Genomic DNA, 21,347 nt, shown 5'->3' with positions numbered 1-21,347 from the left:
AGCCGTGCCAATACCCAGGGTACCGGGACCCCTATGCCGAAGACCAAGAAAAAAAGAGTCCAATCTGGACTCCAACTGTCCTGGACACAGACAACTGTTGAGGGACTTTGAGACACGCACCGTGAGTGCCCCAGCTGTCATGGAATCATCCCGATAACCTGACCACGAGGATCATCTTGACACACAACACTTGGGTGCTCTATCTGCTCTGCACCCAGCCTGCGGTAACGACAAACCAGCTGTGCTCCCATGGTCCTTAGGCCCTTGCTACCTGCTCCCTCGAGTAGGACCTCCCCGGCCTTACCTTTAAGTCTCTCTACGCAGCGTGTTTTCAGGTGGCCCCCTTCTTCATAGTGTGCAGACTACCAACAACCTCAGCACCCTGCTCCCGGCCAAATCTAGGACGCTCCTGGTCTTTCGCTGCTGGAACATTCAATCTGGCCTTGCTACTTACCTAAATCCAGAAGGTGACCCTTGAGAACCCACAGTTTAATTTTATATGCTTTCTCATAGTTTTTCCCATTTACTTCTATTGTACGTAGTTGCGCATAACAGTAATTTGTTTTACGAACTTTGAATAATCATAACTTAAAAAGTAATTACTTTAAAACAACGTTCTTGGTTTGAAAAATTATATAAAAATCAGTCATTTGTACAAATTGGTCTCTGATTTACTCTTGTTTGCGTCTCATTTATTGCCTCTGCGAGTACAGCAACGTTTTACTACTACTCTCTGATAAGCCTAACTGGTTGCCCACACTACCACAAAAAGAGTGTTGAAATTATCTACTTTTTTGCCTCTGTATACCAGTAAGGGATCCACTGGACTCACTGGACAGTGTAGCTCGTTTTAGTACTCTATATAGAGAACCAGTTTCCTACATTCTGGGTTAGCTGAGCACTTCCAAATAATTTGGTAGCAACCTCCTTTCACTTTCTACACTTTCAGAAAGGTTGTATTACACCTGGGTACATTTTGCTCATTCTCCTAGGGGTGAGGTAAGTTCTATTCAATACATTGAAGTCTGTAAATGTAAATCTGCCATGGACACACAGCGTAGAAGCAGTTGCCAGTCTTCCTCTGTGGTGTCCCTTTCTATATAGCTTGCCCATACTTCTCATAACCCTTCCAAATTCCCTTTCATAACCTCAGTAAACATCCGATTTGTAACACTTACAGCTTTCCTGCCATTCCCAAATCCCAGTAAAGGATCATGGTACTAAGTGCATGGGTAGTTCAAATGCACTATTTTCGAAATCCTGCTTACAACCTCGGCAATCCTTCCACATGTTAAGAATTAGCCTACTGGGATGCTGTTTACCTGCATCAATTTTTTAAAAGGCTTGAGCAAACCAGCCTCGTATAGATCTTCCACCTTTCTAATTTCTGTGTCTTCCCATGCCTTTTCGATTTGTTGAGGACTTCCAGGTCCTCCATCAAAACACAGGGATATGCATTGCCACTATGTTTGATCTTGCTCACCTTCTAGTCCAGCAGTATCGGTAGCCCTGAGAAGTGTGGGCAATTTTGATTGGGGTCTCTGAAAGAAGAAGCAGAGTCAATAATTCACTTCTTGAAGGGCCCGCCTGCCCCTAATGAGCCTCAGGGGAGTGAGCATAATGGAATCGTCTGGCCACCTACTGCAACTGAACAGCTGTATATTATAACCTTCACAATTGGGCACTCCCAGGCCACTCACCACTGGCGGTAAAGGAAGTTTACTGAGGCCCACCCTGTGTCTGTCTGGTTTCCATTTTAACGAACAGAATTCTGTCTAAGTCTTTAAACAACGGAGAGAGACCTTCATAGGCAGGTTCGCAAATACAAGTTTTGTAGCACAGACGTTTTAGCTAACCCTGTCCTGCTCCTTACAGACAATAGAAGTGTCATCCACAAGACCATACTACCTCTCAGAGCTGCCAGTGCTCTTCCATTGTTACCCTCTATGATGTTGGAGTCCTTGTGCTTAACCTGGACATCGATACTCATGATAGTGCCATTCGAGTGTGTGTTGGGCATATACAGCACTTAGGATAATTTATTTTAAACACCGTTATTTTGCCGAACCTTTCATATTCTTCAGCAATCAGGTCCAGGCCATATTTAACATTTTGTAAATATAAAAGTATATTTTCAGTGTACAGTGCGATCTAATATGTGATACATGATACCTGATATATCGATGTTGATAGGCGTCCCCTTAATGCATATTTTTTTAGCTTGGGATTCCTTAACCAACGCAAAAACATGGGCATACAGGACATCCCTGTCTGGTCCTATGTCCACTCCATGCTGGTCTGAGATCAGATAGCCAGTATTTACTGGGGCCGTTGGTGAAGCAATTGCCATTTTGTCACATTCGCACCATCCCTAGTCGCCATAATGCTGCAGACATATACTTCCAGCAAATTATGTTAAAGTTCTTTTTTAGGTCAATAGCTACCAGAAGCTGAGATAAGCGTCACATCCATTACATGAAAAAAGGCTTTGAGTGTCTGGAGATGTGTTGTATCCCAGTACAAACAAGCTCTACGCCACATAAACTACGGAAGGCAAGGGAGTGAGCATATGGTTAGCTGTTACCTTACTAAGGACAATTTAATTGGTATTTAACATTAAGAAATTGTAAAAAACTACTTTCCGTGGATTTATGACCACACTGAACCTTTGCGCGTCAATACATTTTAACATGCCTATGTGGCAGAATATCATTGTATGTGGCCTAAAATTCAGTGGGCAGTCAGTCTGACCCTGAGGTCTTTCCTTTGGTCTTATCTGTAATCTCCTTTCTGCCTTCCTTAGCGCTGTTTTGCTGTTCTAACTGTTGGGGCTAATACTGCTCCGTCCAGATTGACCTCAAGTTCTTGTTCACAGACACTTCATTCAATGTGTATAAAGTGGAGTAATATTCTAAGAAGACTTGGGCAACTTTATTTTTAAGTGTATGTCTTCTCTCCATTATTGTCATAGACATTGGTAATTGGGGCGTCTCTTGATTCTGCTTCAATCAGCCACACCAAAAGATTCCCTGTTTTATTTCCCTCATTATGTTTCCTGGCCCTATGTGTCTTATAGTTGAGACACCGCAGGCATTCTAATAGTTGAGCTTACCTCTCTTTATTTTGTTATAGTTCCTCTCGATCCTCTGGACCATTTCCCTTAACCCTTAAAAAAAATCCATCATCTTTTAAAGTTCCATTTTAAATTGGTCTCTTCTTTATATACGCTAGTGTGCCACTAATTAGTTGATTAAGGTGTATAATGATTATCCAAGTCAATGTCGATGTGCTGTCAAGAGATCCCTCGTCGAATTTCCGGACGAGGGATCTCTTGACAGCACGTCGACATTGACCTGGATTATTACTACATTGGCTTTGGAACATATAGGACGCTGAGAATTATCATCCTACACCCGACTACGCTCGTCTGGATGTGGAGGATTGGGCCAATCCTTTGGTTCTTGCGACTTGGATGATTGCTGGATTATTAAAAAATTACTATTTGTGCCAATAATTTTAAGGCCACCGTATTTGGAGTATTACACTATTGACACGTCTAACACTTCTTTAATTAGCAGACCCTGTTTTACCTGTTGTTGACCTTGGGAACCATTGACCCACGTATTTAGAACTTTTGGATTGAAATCACTATATCCAAGCCCTGACAAAGTTCCATTTGGAACGAAACGCATTTGCTGATGTCTGATTTTAACAACAACTACAATAAAGGAAAACAACTTTTGGGACACATTTGAAGCTCTTCTGACTTTGTCTCTGGTGCACCTTCCTTTTTCTTATGCTCTGTAAGATGCTGGTTGATGGCCTTCTTGTGAACTTTGGTGGGGAAAGGGAGCAGCGAGATGGGGTGGTAGTTCTAGATTATGCTCGGGTCTGCGTGCTTCCATGCATCAGGAAAGGTGGCTGTGGGGATGGATGTGTTGAGGATTTTGGTGCTTCTGATGATGGAGATCGTGATGGCTGTGGTGTTCTCTGAGGTGAGCTGTTCCCAAGCGGTGAGTGGCTGGTCGGGTTAGGCATCAGTTAGAGTGAGGAGGCTGTGGAGGTCGGTGGTTGGGGATCGAAGTTCCTGTAGAAGGTGGATATTTTGTTGTGAAAATGGTTCGCAAGAGCAAGCGTTGCAGAGTTCCTGTGAAAGGGTATCATTTTTCTCAGTGGCCGTTGGGCAAGAGAACTCTCTGACCATGCTGAAGAGTTCTTTGGTTTGGTTGGTGCTTGCTTCAATGAGGACTACTAGGGCATCTTTTTCGTGAGCCATTGGTGGAAAATAAGTTTCCCCCTAGTCAACACCACTCTGAGACAGAAGAACTGGAGAGGAGTGAAGGAAGATTCTGCTCTTTGGTCTCATCACCAGATTCCTTCCTGATCTATCCACCCGGGGGTGGGGGGGCGCATCTACTAAGTTTCATTTTTCACTAGAGATTCAACTTAGGGTCAGTTTGAGACCAGGGCATTGCCAGTGCCCAAAGCAAATAATGTACAGACAAATGAGTCCACCTTGGCGGTTCTTTACCATTCTCCAATGATGGGTCCAAGTCCAATTCAGAAGAGTTGAGAATGCAGTCTGATTCTGCCATCACTGTTCACTGAGCGGCCCAGTTTTCTGCATCCTATCCTACGTCGTTGGCCCTTGATATATTGTAGTCAGGCTTGAAATAACTCTGTGGGGGCTGATTTTTATTTATCCATCCATTCTCAGGCTTCCTTGGGATCATTATAGAAGGTGCCCCCTTGCCATCAACCATCAACATAAGCTGTGTCAGGAATTAAAGCATGAACTGCAACCCCAGTTCCCCCCAGCCTCCATTTCATTGACATGAAAGGCAACCACTGCTGCTGTTCCACTGCCATAATGTTTTTAAATAGCAGTACCTCAGCATTTTCCATCTTGAAGGAGTTAGCTTTTTTTGCATTTTGCCTGTTTCGGGGCTGACCATGGTGGATCAAATCATAGCATCACCCTGTGTGCTCTTTCTATAACCTAACAATCAGACAGTCCCTAAGGTACAACAGTTTGCTTCATCCTCTAGTCCAGAAAAACCAACACGTTTGCACCTTCAGTACTCGCTGGCATCTAGATTACATGAATGTTGTTGCGTTTTGGCTGGCCCTCTTAATCTTTCATCCTATATTCCAAAATGCCCAACCTTTCTGTCAAGTCCTTCACCTTTTTCTGCAAGGTGGCAGCGTCAAGTAGAAGTTTTTTCCTGTGCCTGTTACATTTTGTGGTCTGTCTTGGCAAGTTTTCATTGGCCATTCTCTGCTCGGTGGTGTTATGTCACACCCTCAATTTTTTTGAAGATAGCATGAAGTAAAGAATTCGTTTTCCTAGCTTCACACTGTTGCCTTGTATCACTTTTCCGGTGCTTAGGGGCTTCAAGTTTACACATTTTGTCCCAGAATTCACTTTCAGTAGTTTGTGACAAATCGGAGATGCAAGCACAGTTCTAAAGTCAGGTTTTTCAGAATGATCAGAGAGGCATTGCTCATGGTTTTCTACTCTTTAGTGCTTAATTTCCATTGATCAACCTCTATCCAGGTTGCCCTCGCGCATATCAGGCAGAGAGTGATAGATATGTATACCCTGGTGCCGGAGCCACTGACGAGACCCCTGGCTTTTCCGGAGGACCTTGACTGGGCTCAAACCACGTTCAAGTACCTGGGTATACATATCTATCACTCTCTGGCTGATATGCGCGAGGGCAACCTGGATAGAGCACTTCGATCCCTCAGATCTTGTGAAACATTCTGGAGCTCACCGAAGCTGCCTGTAATGGCACGTGTAGGAGAGTAGGGTCTGCTTCCTATGGTCACCACTGACGAGACCTCTGGCTTTTCCGGAGGACCTTAACTGGGCTCAAACCACGTTCAAGTACCTGGGTATACATATCTATCACTCTCTGGCTGATATGCGCGAGGGCAACCTGGATAGAGCACTTCGATCCCTCAGATCTTGTGAAACATTCTGGAGCTCACCGAAGCTGCCTGTAATGGCACGTGTAGGAGAGTAGGGTCTGCTTCCTATGATCACCCCCACTTTTTGCTGCGATTTTCTGGTTTTTCGACTTTAGTGTGGCTGTGGGCCTGCTAATCGGACCCACAGCCCAGCTATTCTCTCTCTAAATTGATACCATGTACTTTAGGTACATACCTGATTGGGTATTGGGTCACCTTTGTGAGCCCCTGTATAGTGTACCATAGGTACCCAGGGCATTGGTGCATCCAAGGCCTACCAGGGGCTGCAGCATGTATTATGCCACCCCTGGCTGGCCATCCAAACTGACACCACAGGCTGATCACTCAGTCTGGGCAAGGTGGTGTAATCACCCCTTGCTTAGATATAGTATACCTATATCTACTTTTATATATAGACATATATGTACCTATAAGTCACTCCTATGGCAGGCCTTAACAATCCTGGAGGCAGAGTGCTTAGTTTTATGTGAGAGGGTGCTCTAGCATGAGCTGAGCTCCTCTGCAGCTTTCAGAACCATGTCCTTATAGCTGTTCTATGATATAGCCATACCATATAGTCTTAAGTGCATTATAATCCTCTTGGTTAATGCTAACTTTGGTTTGGCTTTATCAAAACATGTTGTGAAAGGTGTCAAACACTTTGGAATACTACCCCCCCGCCAGTTCTGGCTGCGGGGGTAGCATTCCACCTTTCTAGAGGGAGAAGACATGTTGGTTACTGCTTTACCCGGTTAAAGTTAAACAGAGCCTCAGCATCACAAAATGTATGCTGCTGCCACAGACACGAGTCTGACCTTCTGCTGCTGGACGAAACTCCGGCAGGGGAGGCCTGGACAATACGTTTCCTGTCTTCGGAGGTGCTAGCACCTCCCCAGACAGGCTTTTAGTGTATTGGGGCAGGGAGGGCTGCAAAATGAGACACTGCCTGGGGCACACAAGGTGCTTCATGCATAGCCTGGTTCAAACCAGTTGCTGGGGCACTCCAGCCCCAGCTCTTGCGCGAAACTGGACAAAGAGAAAGGGGTGTAACCACCCCCTTCTCAGGGTCCACCCATAGGAGGGACCTAGCAGGTAATCCAGCCCTTTAGTTTGGTATAAAGTTAGGAGCTGTGTCTAGAGACATCAGATTTCCCTGGAAAGAAACTACAAAACGAAACTCTTGGACTTCCACATTCTATGCTGACTAGAAGACTGAAGAAGATCTCCCTTGTGGTCAAGGAGTGACCACCCTGTTCAAACAGGCACCACCAGTAACTTGCCGGTTTGCTTTGTCGACGCTCCCGACGGAACCCTACGACTCAGCTACTCAGGACTGGACTTCCAGACTTCTTGGACTCCGACCCACATCCACAGCAAAGCTGAGACCCGTGGCGGACACGAGAGACGTGGGACCAGACTCCCTGGACATCCTGCAAATTACTAACTGCATCGACTCCTGAGGTAAGTCTCAGTTGTGCATTGGGGCATAAAAAGCCCCTGACCCGAGCAACATCTGCACCAGAGCTCAGCCCTCCACACTCCACGAGTGCTGCGTGGGGCCCGCTACTGCATTTCAACTCGACGCGTCATCCCGGTTGCTAGCCCGTTGGCTAGTGAGCCCCCTGAAGATGAACCTTTGAATTTCCAACGCTTGCCTGGTTGCTCTGTGCTTGCTTCAGCTTCCTTCCTAAAGAGCGGGTCTGACCTGAAGTGAATCTTCATTTCCTGCGTGGGTTGCGGTTACCAAGGCTTGTTGGGTCCAATCCGGATACCGACACCGCAGCCAACTAGAGCCTTCATGGGACAGCTCGACTCCAGCTCCTGGTCGTCGTCGACACCTCCTGGTCCTCGTGGCTGCAGAGACAAGCTTCACCTCTTCACTTGTTTGCATCGCGACATCACCTGGTTCCATCCTGGTCACTGGGTAGTGACCCAGACTCTGTCCCCTCTGCTTTCAGGTTCTTCAGCTCCTTGATCCACCCTTGGATCCACCCGGACACTCTTCCTTCGGCCGCCTGCAGCACTTCTTTTGCAGGTCTCCATTGAAAGCATCGACGAAACCCGACACGAAAAGACACCTATGCACCCGGCTTCCCTGGGTGAGGTAACTCGAGTACTCCGGTGCTCCCGTGGGTATTAACTATCCAAGTGTCCTAGTTTAAAGGGGTTTCACCGCAGTCCACCCGGAAGTGTCTCTAATCAGTAATTTTGTGACTTCTTCGTTCTCCATTGTAAGTCAATGGTAACTTGCGTCTGTGTTCCCACACTGCATGCGTCTCCCGTGAGTCTCCTACTGCCAAACCTTTGGTCCTGTAGTGTAGCCCCAGCGATTCCCTAGGCCTATTCACCTTTCCTGAAGTGGCTCTTATACCACTTACTTATTATATGGTTCATGAGGCCCCTAGGGCAGAATTGTATTTGTGCAACTTATAGTATGCTTAATGAGTAACTGTAATGTCTCTCGAACTCTGACCTCATAAAGAGTGCAGAGGAGTTGTGTTAGTAATAAATACATATATATTTGATATATACCTTGTGTGGTGTCCTTTCATTTGGTATTCAAGGGACTATATATGGTAAAACAGCTGGCTTCACACGCTCTCTGAAGTTTTAGCCTAAGACTGCTTGTCCATGCTACCACTAGGATAGCTGGTCTATAAGGTTGACTTTACAACTATCACCATAAGGGTCGTTTAGACTGGTGCAAAGTGCCCACTAGAATAGTGGACAACATATGCCAGGCTAACTTCTCACAGCACGTATATCATTGACCAAAATGGTTATATTGCCCAAGTTGCTATAATATTTTGTGAACCTCCCGCTGGGGTTACCCAGAAGTTGGTTCACTCCCCTGGATTCGTTACTACAAGACTTAATCTGGGGAGAGAGCAGAAGGAGAGTCTCACTGGTGGTACTGCGGCGCCTGACCCAGAACAGGGGATTGGGTGGACCCAGCTTTGAATTTTCTTAACTAGCCTCTCATATACAGTGGTTGGCCCAGTGGCTAGAGGGAGCTATTGTAGAGGGAACGTTCATGGGAGGGTTAAGTGGCCTTCCTGCTGTCCTACTGGCTAAGGTATTAGACCATAAGGTGCCGACCCCCTATAGATCGACGCTGCAAAACACGGCACTACGGTGCTGGAAGAGGAGTGTGGCCAGTCTGCCTGTGGTCCGCAATTACTCACCTCTACTCCCTTTGGTGGGTCATCTGCTCAGAACCCCACGCCAGATATTCACCTCTGAGCAACTGACTGAATGGTCAGAGGTGGGCCTCAAGACAGTGGGAGACTGCTACCAAAAAAAAACGCTGATCCCCTTTGTGGAACTAGTGGAACAATATGGATCACCAGTGGGCCAATGCCTGCAGTATCAAGCCCTGATTCAGAGAGTTATGAGGATGTGGCGGGAACACACCCCTTACTGCATGCATTGCTCTCCCTGGGTGATGCTAAGCCCCAGGTGAAGTGGTGCTATACGACCCTAGTAGATGCATCGCTGACACCATTGCCCAGAATTAGGTACTACTGAGAGCAAGCTCTAAATAAGCAACTTGCTGATCGGGAATGAGAGAGCGCCTTGGCTTCCCCCAAGGCAATATCCCGCAACACGAGACTGAAATACTTTCAGTTCACCTATGTGCATATGACTTATCTGACTCCACACAGGCTCCATATGATACATGGAGGAGAGATGCACACTTGCCCGTGGTGCGACCAACAAGATGTAGACTTTATCCAAATAGAATTGCTCGACGCTGGCCCCCTACTGGGCTGAGGTCGTGCAATTGACAGGGGCGACCCTAGGGAGGGTACTGGATAGCTCTGTGGAAGTGTGCCCGTTGGGCCTATTTCCCCGCCTGCCGAAGCGGGAAGTAGGGAACAGATTCATAGACCTAGCCATGTCCCTGGCCAAAAGACTGGTGGCGTTGTCTTAAAAAGCCAGAATGTGACCACAAATAGAGAGCTGGAAACATGACCTTACGTGCTGGACCGAAGCAGAGGGGAGGGTACTCTTCAGGGAAGAAGCGAGGGGAGTGCGCAGGCAGCCCATAGCAGAGCAGTGGAAGGAACCAGTGAGGGTCTGGGAAAGCCTAGTACTAGAAGACAGGGATTCTGACGGAGAGGGTACAAGCCAGAACACCTGAACCTACATAAAGACGGGGAAAAATAATTAAAGCAGTCGACAAACCCTAAACAGGAGGGAACCCACAGTAATTTGTTAGTCACGGATTAAGACCTCACACAGTTGCCATTGGTAGACACCAGAAGCTACCCTTCACTTAGCACAGGCCCTGCACGCCCACCCGCACACACCAATAAACGTATCAGGAATAAGGCACCCACAAGCGGAAATAAGTTAGACGCAGTTAGTGAGTTGAAATGTGTTTAGTTAAGTTTATAGTTGATTTCCACACAATATTGGCGATATATGACTATATCATAACAATTCGTAGGGGAGGGTCCGAGGGAGGTGTTTTAACGACCCTACTGGCTAATACCCCCTATATAGCTACATCAAAAACAACAGAGCCAGTAGGTCGAGGGATGCTGAGATAGAAGAAATGACACTAGTGAGAGAGCACAGATGGAGTAACTATGGTGACTAGAAAAAAAGGAGGGGACCGGTCAACAAATGCTGATTAAGTCCTATCAGCCCACCTACTGGCGGAGCCTCATCATGTAGGACTTCCAAACCTCGGACAGTGTGCAATCGCCCAGTGTATATTAGCAATGCAACACTGAACCAGGGTACGGTTATCGCAGTTGTTCGTACAAAAGGTAGGGCTGATATGTGCAGTGCAAAAAAATTAAATCAAGTGAAGTGTACTAAAATGGCTATCAAGGCAAACAAAGACCTTTAATAGTGTTTGCCTGGACGTCAGATTAAAAGATAGTGAGGGGACAGTGTGAAAAAATCACTGTCTGACTTGCTTGGTAAAGATCCAAAACGATCTATATAGGGCCAACATGTTTCTGCCTTTATGTAAAAAATCACTGGCATTCGTCAGGGCCAAGCTCATATATGCTACTGCATAACCACTATCATATGTGGTGAAATAATGGAAAAACAAAATTATCAACAGATAGAATAAGTGTGGCCAATTAAGACCATCCTACCGCATCTTCTTTATATTGCAATATTAATGCAAAAGATCTTCCCTGTGCAAAAAGAAAAAGAAAAAACAAAGAAGAAAACACCATGTAGATATTGTTCATACAAAATCCTCAATATTCCATGTTATGCAAGTAATACATGAGGTACTATAACTGTACCCAACCAGTGCCAATTCACCTCAACTCAGACTAGGCCATCCCTAATTTAGGATAGCCCCATTCACAGTGCATTGCGTCACCAACAGTTAATCAGTATGCAAAAAATTTTTTTATTAACACTTACCCATCAATATGTGGGAAGTAAGCCTCACCTCACCCGGCAACTGCTCGGACGTGTAAGGCACCGCTCTAAACAAATAAACACAATCTCTTCAATAGATAATTGCTTTAAGGATAAGACCTTAATGTATAGTTCAACAAAACCCAAACTGTTTTCTAATCTGTCTAAAACATATCCCCACCAGTGTCCCTGATGGCGGCATAAAACGACTTAGAAATGTAACCTATTTAAATAGAACATGGATGGCTGCCCAATGGTAATAGTCTGGCACCTATTCTGTATCTCAATCAATGAATAAATGACATGCTGCTAGCCAAACATTCTCTCAGCACTCAAACCACCTGGTCCAACCTTACCTGTCCGTCGGTACCTTGCGGCAGAATCACGAGCCGAAGGGGAGGCACCGGCGGGCAGGCGGACCGTTTATTTATACTGTGGTTAGGTGACTCATTGTCTACAGCTGGTCCGTTCGGCCGTAGATCTGCACATGTGCGCTGCAGGGACGCTACATAACACGCATGCGCACATCCATCTAGTTGTGTACCACGCGACTAGTCCGCTATTCTGTCTCAATGCAGACTCAGTACGCATGGGCAGACACGAGCGCTAATCCTCGCGCATGCGCAGTGAGTGGACTACTGGACACTAATCTCCGCGAGTCAGCGCTAACGCTGTACAACGAGCACCGCTGCTCGAATGTTCTTCAAGTTTGTCCCTTTCAGATAAACCCATCTATAGTTGCCCATCGTTGAAGACCAGCTCTAGCATCAGACTCAAGTCTATTAACTCCATTGTAAATTCTGATTTAGGCAACACGTATTTACACCTAAGTGGCTGTGTGGTAGTACCCATTGGAGAGATCGATTTTCAACCCGACCTCAGATAATTAATTCCAACTGTTCCTCTGTCAATAACGAATAGATATACAGAGTTGATCACTTCACCACCTAAGCACTCACCATGTCAAGCACTAGATAAAAGAAGTGAAACAGTAGGTGATGGTGGACATTGACATACAATACAAGGGAAAAATGAAGTGACACATCCTTGCAGCACTGTTGATAATTACAGGATCAATGGTGTACTTGTCAGAACACGGGATCAGGTTTGAGAGCCATAGTGTACAGTAAACTAAGCCACTATTTGCTACAGCGCCCAGTAGGCAGAGTAATTACCACCAATTATGGGTGCTTAAATCTCCACAAATAGATACACCACATCGCGACAACAAAAAGCACCTACAGGCAAATGTTAGCACTCAGATGGACAACCATGGGATGTTGTCATTCAGCCCGTTAACGTCAGATTTCAATCTAAAAATCCATCGTTGTTCCTTGACAAAGAGGAAATGGGAGACATCAGTGATGTGTGACGGGATGTGTGGCTGTTCAAGCACGACCCAGAACAAATCCTCGGCTTTGTGTGTTGCTTCCAGAAAATGATTGGTTAGGCCTGTTGATTGCTTCCTGCATCGGATTGTGCTTTTATGCTCGCTGATGCGAATTTTAAAAATTCTAAACACAGCTGCCGGATCTATACCTCGCCCGCTGTTTGCATTCAAGAGAGGACCATCCATTCGGGATAATCTGGTTCACACCAGACCACGCAGTGAGACCAAATCAATTACCAACACTCTCTGGAACAGCAATCCAGTACAAGGCCATTACCCTTGTGGTAATTGTGCTGCCTGCCCGCAGACACGGAAGACCCTGACAGTAGACATTGGCACTAATAGACCATGGAGGCTCACTAAACATACAAATTGCAATTCAGACAAACTGATATACCTGATCACCTGTCCTTGTAATAAGCAGTATGTGGGTCATACAACGAGAATGATCAAGTCTCGCATCAGCGAGCATAAAAGCACAATCCGATGCAGGAAGCAATCAACAGGCCTAACCAATCATTTTCTGGAAGCAACACACAAAGCCGAGGATTTGTTCTGGGTCGTGCTTGAACAGCCACACATCCCGTCACACATCACTGATGTCTCCCATTTCCTCTTTGTCAAGGAACAACGATGGATTTTTAGATTGAAATCTGACGTTAACGGGCCGAATGACAACATCCCATGGTTGTCCATCTGAGTGCTAACATTTGCCTGTAGGTGCTTTTTGTTGTCGCGATGTGGTGTATCTATTTGTGGAGATTTAAGCACCCATAATTGGTGGTAATTACTCTGCCTACTGGGCGCTGTAGCAAATAGTGGCTTAGTTTACTGTACACTATGGCTCTCAAACCTGATCCCGTGTTCTGACAAGTACACCATTGATCCTGTAATTATCAACAGTGCTGCAAGGATGTGTCACTTCATTTTTCCCTTGTATTGTATGTCAATGTCCACCATCACCTACTGTTTCACTTCTTGTATCTAGTGCTTGACATGGTGAGTGCTTAGGTGGTGAAGTGATCAACTCTGTATATCTATTCGTTATTGACAGAGGAACAGTTGGAATTAATTATCTGAGGTCGGGTTGAAAATCGATCTCTCCAATGGGTACTACCACACAGCCACTTAGGTGTAAATACGTGTTGCCTAAATCAGAATTTACAATGGAGTTAATAGACTTGAGTCTGATGCTAGAGCTGGTCTTCAACGATGGGCAACTATAGATGGGTTTATCTGAAAGGGACAAACTTGAAGAACATTCGAGCCGCGGTGCTCGTTGTACAGCGTTAGCGCTGACTCGCGGAGATTAGTGTCCAGTAGTCCACTCACTGCGCATGCGCGAGGATTAGCGCTCGTGTCTGCCCATGCGTACTGAGTCTGCATTGAGACAGAATAGCGGACTAGTCGCGTGGTACATAACTAGATGGATGTGCGCATGCGTGTTATGTAGCGTCCCTGCAGCGCACATGTGCAGATCTACGGCCGAACGGACCAGCTGTAGACAATGAGTCACCTAACCACAGTATAAATAAACGGTCCGCCTGCCCGCCGGTGCCTCCCCTTCGGCTCGTGATTCTGCCGCAAGGTACCGACGGACAGGTAAGGTTGGACCAGGTGGTTTGAGTGCTGAGAGAATGTTTGGCTAGCAGCATGTCATTTATTCATTGATTGAGATACAGAATAGGTGCCAGACTATTACCATTGGGCAGCCATCCATGTTCTATTTAAATAGGTTACATTTCTAAGTCGTTTTATGCCGCCATCAGGGACACTGGTGGGGATATGTTTTAGACAGATTAGAAAACAGTTTGGGTTTTGTTGAACTATACATTAAGGTCTTATCCTTAAAGCAATTATCTATTGAAGAGATTGTGTTTATTTGTTTAGAGCGGTGCCTTACACGTCCGAGCAGTTGCCGGGTGAGGTGAGGCTTACTTCCCACATATTGATGGGTAAGTGTTAATAAAAATTTTTTTTGCATACTGATTAACTGTTGGTGACGCAATGCACTGTGAATGGGGCTATCCTAAATTAGGGATGGCCTAGTCTGAGTTGAGGTGAATTGGCACTGGTTGGGTACAGTTATAGTACCTCATGTATTACTTGCATAACATGGAATATTGAGGATTTTGTATGAACAATATCTACATGGTGTTTTCTTCTTTGTTTTTTCTTTTTCTTTTTGCACAGGGAAGATCTTTTGCATTAATATTGCAATATAAAGAAGATGCGGTAGGATGGTCTTAATTGGCCACACTTATTCTATCTGTTGATAATTTTGTTTTTCCATTATTTCACCACATATGATAGTGGTTATGCAGTAGCATATATGAGCTTGGCCCTGACGAATGCCAGTGATTTTTTACATAAAGGCAGAAACATGTTGGCCCTATATAGATCGTTTTGGATCTTTACCAAGCAAGTCAGACAGTGATTTTTTCACACTGTCCCCTCACTATCTTTTAATCTGACGTCCAGGCAAACACTATTAAAGGTCTTTGTTTGCCTTGATAGCCATTTTAGTACACTTCACTTGATTTAATTTTTTTGCACTGCACATATCAGCCCTACCTTTTGTACGAACAACTGCGATAACCGTACCCTGGTTCAGTGTTGCATTGCTAATATACACTGGGCGATTGCACACTGTCCGAGGTTTGGAAGTCCTACATGATGAGGCTCCGCCAGTAGGTGGGCTGATAGGACTTAATCAGCATTTGTTGACAGGTCCCCTCCTTTTTTTCTAGTCACCATAGTTACTCCATCTGTGCTCTCTCACTAGTGTCATTTCTTCTATCTCAGCATCCCTCGATATATGACTATAAGCACAAGGTAGACACAGAGCGAGCCAATACGATATTAGACAACATGGAGAACAACAGATCCCAAATTAGCTGACATATACTATAGGCATGAATGAGATGCAGAAAACTGAGCAATGATGAATCTAAAACATTGAATGCCTAAACGCTGCCAAGTCGTAAAGAATATTGATGTAAAGCTGTAATGTGATGCTGAGACTGATCTACATGTATCCTGTAATGTGATGATTATGTTTTTGGAAATGCCAATAAACAAAAGTAAAAAAAAGTACTTAATGAGTATTTGAAGTTATAGGATCCCTAGGAGCAGTCACGGCACCCTTGTATGTCTCTGGGGGTATTTTTTTATAAATGTGTATATATAGTGGTTTGTCCAATTTGATTTTTTTAATTGCTTATACATCAAGAGGTGTAATGACCCTTCAAGCAGGAGAGTCAGAGCAGACAAGATTTTAGCCTGTAAATGGTAAAATATTTATACATTTTCTAAAAGATAACTATTTTTACCTCTGTGGTAGACAAGTAGCTTGCACCCCTTGAGGTCTATTTTATTTTACTATCTAGAGAAGTGTCAAACTAGGAAACAGTGTCCTCAGGAGGAAAAAGATGTCTAATAGGGCAATTTGGCCTAGGTTTATTCCTGAGAAATCTGCGAGTTTTTGTGTACATGGCCTCATGGCAGGACACAGAGACTTGAAAGCGAGTCTTTGTTCCAATATTAAACCGGTCAGAGCCTGAATGAGATGGGAAAGATGAACAAACAATTGCCATCCCATAGTTATTTATTTTTATTTTTACAGAGTTTTACGTAGCGCGAACTTGACCCGAATCGGGTATCAGAGCGCTTTAACATAGCACCAGTTGCATTACATGAGGGCACATTCATTTTTGTTAGGCACGGGGAGATTAAGTGATTTGCCCAGAATCACAGGATGTTCAGCGTCATTGCTGAGACTCCCAGTTCCCCAGATCCGAGGTCCGCCGCCCTACCCCGTAGGCCAACTCCTCTCCCCAATTATGAGTTGACATACTCAGCTCCAGTAAATTCACATAATTGAGTCCGTAATTTACTAATGCTTTGGTAGCTGCTCTCCTTCCAGCATGGTTCATCTCCGGTGTGATGCTGTACAACAGACCTATTTGACTGCTGGCTTGTGATATATGAATCTGAAAGGCTAAGGGGGGGGTAATGGGGATTTGGCAGAGTCAAGTCTTAAGCCAAATTATAGACAAATAAAGCATGTTTTACAAAACGTATATATTTATTGTGATATTTTTCTGTCAGATTTGTGACCAACAGAATGCTGGGATTCGAGCCGGGTACCAAACGCTTGACAAAATGGCGCACTTGGAAGCTGGCCTGGATGATGGGCTCCCAGTCCTGGTTCTGCCGGCCTCCTGGGCTAGGAGTGTGGTCGGAATCCTTGCTCTCCTGTGTTTTGCAAATAGCTACGATGGTGACTTTGTGTTTGACGACGCCGAAGCCATCATCAATAACAAGGTTTGTGCCTCTGGCTCAGAAGCGAGCATAGCAGAATTATTTAACAGCGTTGTTTACGAGTTTAGAGATAACACTAAATTGCAGCTGACAAATATTAAAAAGCTGTTAGAGATATGCATGGGTGCAATTTAATTTTCTCTTTGGAAGAAGTTGACATGTCAGTGGTGGTGACTGTTTATTTCAGTGCTCCAATTTACATACAGATATAATTTTCTTGCACTCTGCTATTTATTTTTCCCTTCCCATGCCACTTAGAATGCAGATGTTATTGTCTCTGCTTGTCATGAAATCAGTGTTAAAGTTGTAGTTAACAGCGATTAAATTAAATCAATTGCTTGGCTAACTACTCACACATAATATGTTTTGAAATGTTGGAGATTTTGTTTCTTTCCACTTGGGAAATTATCTGTTTAATTCCCAATGGATGTCGGGAAGCCATTACCGTATTCATATGCTCCCTGAATGAAATGCAATATATTGTGCAAATCGGTCATTAACATTTTTTTCATAACCTCAAAGGAATTAACAAGATCATGTGTTCCTTTTTCAGGAAATTAACATATTTTGGCTTTCTTTTCTTTTGCATGTTTGTTAGAAATTGTTCTTAGTGTAATACAAACCTATTTCCGTAATCTCGTTGTTATGTGGTGCTACCTAACCAAAGCTTCTGCTATGTATATTTTTGCAATTTTATGTCGCGCAGACATGGCCCGAAGGCATCAGAGCGCTTTACAACAGTAGCATGATACAAGGGTACAGCAAGTTACAGTTACAATAATTACATTCAGACATATTGCATCAGTAGCTGCGACCAGGACAAAAGAGACCGTTGGAAAGAGACGTACACGGTTCAAGCATTGATTAAGATGGTGGGGACGGAGAACGACCTTTACAACGTGTTCGTTACACCGCAATAGCTTTACAATGCAGTCATTACAGCGCAAGTCGTTACAATGGCTTGTGCTGGATGGCGCTCCACACTAAGGAATACTATGATTTACTATTCCAAAACCTTCCCTACTGTTCCACACACTGGAGTTGGAATAGTAAATCATATTATTCAGTCCAGCACCTCTAGCGCAAGTCGTTGTAACAACTTGCGTTGGAACAAACACGATGTAAACTAGCGCATTGTGAATGTATGCAATGTAACGTCATACATTCTGTGGGGACGCACAATGAAGGTAGTTCGTCTCCTGGATAGAGTACTTGGGTGTAGTTGAGGATGATTAACCCAGGTGTCTGTTAAATAGGAGGAACTTGAGGTCCTTTTTGAAGATGACTATGCAGTTTGTTATGCGAAGGTAGGGAGGTAAGGAGTTCCAGATTCTTGTGGCACTACCAGAGAATGACTGGATCATGTTCGATTCTCAACTGAAGGTGGGGAGTTCCAGGAGGAGGAATTGGCTGTTAAACCTTGGAATTTCATCCTTAAGGTGGTTCAAGCACTTAAATTTGGAGTTTGTTTGCTGTAGGTCTCGTTCAGAAATGGGGGACAAAGAGGACCACGAATGAAATGCCCTGCACAATAGAATCTCAGTTTCTGGAGATTCACTGGTGTGTAGCGAGGTATGGACGTGTCTGACTTTTTTGTCAAAGAAATCCACAAAGTTGTTGCAGCGGGCCACTGATGGCACAAGAGCTGAAGTTGTGGAGGGGTTTGTAGAACTTGCTGGAACCTTGAACAGGCGCTTTGGTCTGTCATTTGCAGAATTCACAAGTGCTCTGAAGTGAGGATTTGGCTCTAAGGATTCGGTCTTTGTACTGTTTTCGCGCTATGCAAAGCTTATTCATACTCTGGTGAGAAGGTGCTAATCTCCATTCTTTCTCAGACTTTCTGATAAGCTTTCTTTCTTCATAAAGTTCTTTTGAGAACAATGGACCATCCGGAAAGGTAAGGCAGTTGATTAGAAGGAATAGTTAAGCTCTACTATTAGGTGTTGCATCATCAAGGTCTTTTTGAAAATGGACATGTATTTGACCTCTTTTAGATCTTGATGGAGACTATTGAATAGAGCAGTGCCTCTGTCTTCAGATGCAACACTGTGAAGGGTCTTCTGTTATAATTTCAACACTGAGGTTGTTGTATTCTGTGCCTATCTGAGGTGCAAAAATATGAATGGTGAACCTTGATTTGAATGCAAGAACAATGAGTTCTAACCGCCTTCCACAAGGGGCTTCTCAGTATTCATTGTAGGTAGGGTAGGTCGATTATTTTCTAATACTTTACAACCAGAGTAGAGGGTAAGTCATAGATCTAGCAGTAGAAAAAATACTTGAGCACCATCATCACCCCCTCACTCAAGATGTTTTCACATAGTACATGTCAATCGGGGGGAGAACAAAGTTAATGATCCCCGTATCACAGAAGGTAGGAGTGCGGGGACAGTGCCAGTGCGTCATTGCTGCTGATTTGCAACAATGAGGAGTGACCACTTCAGTTTGAAGCGCGCATGTAGGTTTGGCCAGCCATCTTACTACGGCCAGCCCAGCATGCACAATTCAAATCTCTCCAACCCATCTGTCTTACCTGGGTTGGGACCCAGACAAAGGCCTCCAGAGGACTGCTGTGCACCCAGAAACGTTGTTTGCCTGACAACCAGCTTCCCAGAGGTGAATTGACATTACCTAGATTCAGACCTGAGCGAAGAGTGGAATCACCTGACTTGTCTTAAAAGAAGGGGTGAAGGAGTTTGGCAGCTTTATAGGCGGTACTGACTACATGACCAAGCAAAGCAGCTGAACCTGGACATGTGTCCGCCCACTCATAGAGACTCAAGGGAGAGTGACTGGCATGTGGTCAGATTGGAGTGTTGTTTTGCCTGAGTCCAGACGTTGGAATTGTGGCACTGACCTGAAGTGAACCTGAAGAGGATGACTTCAGGGTCATTTCAGTGCCTGACCAGATGTGTGTCAAAAGCAGATGACTCTGCAGTAGCCTGGAGGTGTGGCCAAAAGCTTGGTATGGACCTAAGAGTACCCGAAGTGGACAATGCCTTTGTAACCCCAAGGTGTGGTCAAAGATGTGGCACTGTCTTGAAGTGTGCGTGAAGCAAACAACGCTGCTGTAATCCTGAGGTGTGACTGAAGGCATGGCACAGTCGTGAAGTGTGGATGATGCGGCTGTGACCCATACGTTTGACCAGTGCAGAGGCCCTGAACTGAAGTGTGCTCGAAGTGGACTGTTCCATAAAAGAGCAAGCATTCTACCTGTAGCGGACTAAGTCCTAATGCATCATAGAGCAGGGGACTTCCCTGAAGGGGAACAACAGTGGTACCTTTGACATCGGACCTCTTCCCAACTCACTCCAGAGCCCAGAGGACGGCTTGTAATCATCAGAGATGTCAACTACGCCAGAGCCTGCTGACAGAAGAACCACAGCTGCTGCATTCCAGATCCGAACCATAGTGCCTCCACAGCCAGCGTGCCTTCCTTCTGCAGGCGAAGTGTACCCGACCACTCCCAACAGAGGGCTAAAGAGGACTCTCTTGTGATGAGACGACTCTTGAGGCACAAGCTGTGAGACTGAGCGTACAACTCTAAACACCAGAAGGGGGTTAGCACTGTACCTGTTCCTGAGACCTGCACAATACATCTTATCTTATGTTAGGGGAAGTTGAGGGTGGAACGAACACCTTTCAACAGGATACAGTTGCCCCATGCCACTGAAAATATACCTGCATTTTGTAATGTATTTTAAATTACCTTATTTTTACAAAAACAAGCACTGGGTTGGTCAGACAGTTATTGCGCTGTTAGTGATTGTTGAGTTCCGAGCTTATTGCACCCCACCGTACCTCCATGAGAAGCTGTGATTGCTCACCATTGCCACGACTGGAAGTCAAGTGCTGAAGGGGTTGTATGTGGCCACGTTTTCAGAGCCATCGTTCGGTGGATCCAGAGGCATCAGTGACTAACGTCCCCAGCCCCCTTGACTGAGGCTCTTAGCTCCCTGAATGGGTTCTGACCGGGTATCTTAGAAAATTGTGCCTAAAGCCCAGCTCACATGCAAGACTCCAACGTGCAGGAGGCCAGTTATACTTGTGAGTACTCCTAATCTTGATAATAGGTTTGAACACATTTCTTTATATGAAGCACTGATAGACTAAAGTTACTGGACTCTATAGGCTTGCAACCCTCAACTTTAGTGTGTGAAGAACCCACATGATTTACTCTTGCCCATCTTAATTTGAATGGTCTTGATGGTGTGTTTTTAGGCACGTGAAAACTGGCTGTGTTATATACCCCGTTAAAAAAAACTCA

General features: G+C 44.9%; 1 protein-coding gene across 1 annotated transcript in view; it reads left to right on the top strand.

Moving 5' to 3' along the window:
* The window catches only part of TMTC4 (transmembrane O-mannosyltransferase targeting cadherins 4), an 861,371-nt gene that overhangs the window by 58,124 nt on the left and 781,900 nt on the right, over positions 1-21,347 (top strand). The window contains exon 2 of the mRNA XM_078657625.1: positions 16,868-17,083. Within this exon, the coding sequence (XP_078513751.1) occupies positions 16,922-17,083 (162 nt within the window). The 5' untranslated portion in view covers positions 16,868-16,921. The remainder of the gene's footprint in view (positions 1-16,867; positions 17,084-21,347) is intronic.

This window comes from Lissotriton helveticus, chromosome 8 (genome assembly GCF_964261635.1).
Source record: "Lissotriton helveticus chromosome 8, aLisHel1.1, whole genome shotgun sequence".
Lineage (NCBI taxonomy): Eukaryota > Metazoa > Chordata > Amphibia > Caudata > Salamandridae > Lissotriton > Lissotriton helveticus.
Note: the sequence above shows the minus strand (reverse complement) of the source record. Positions and strands in the feature narration are given on the sequence as shown.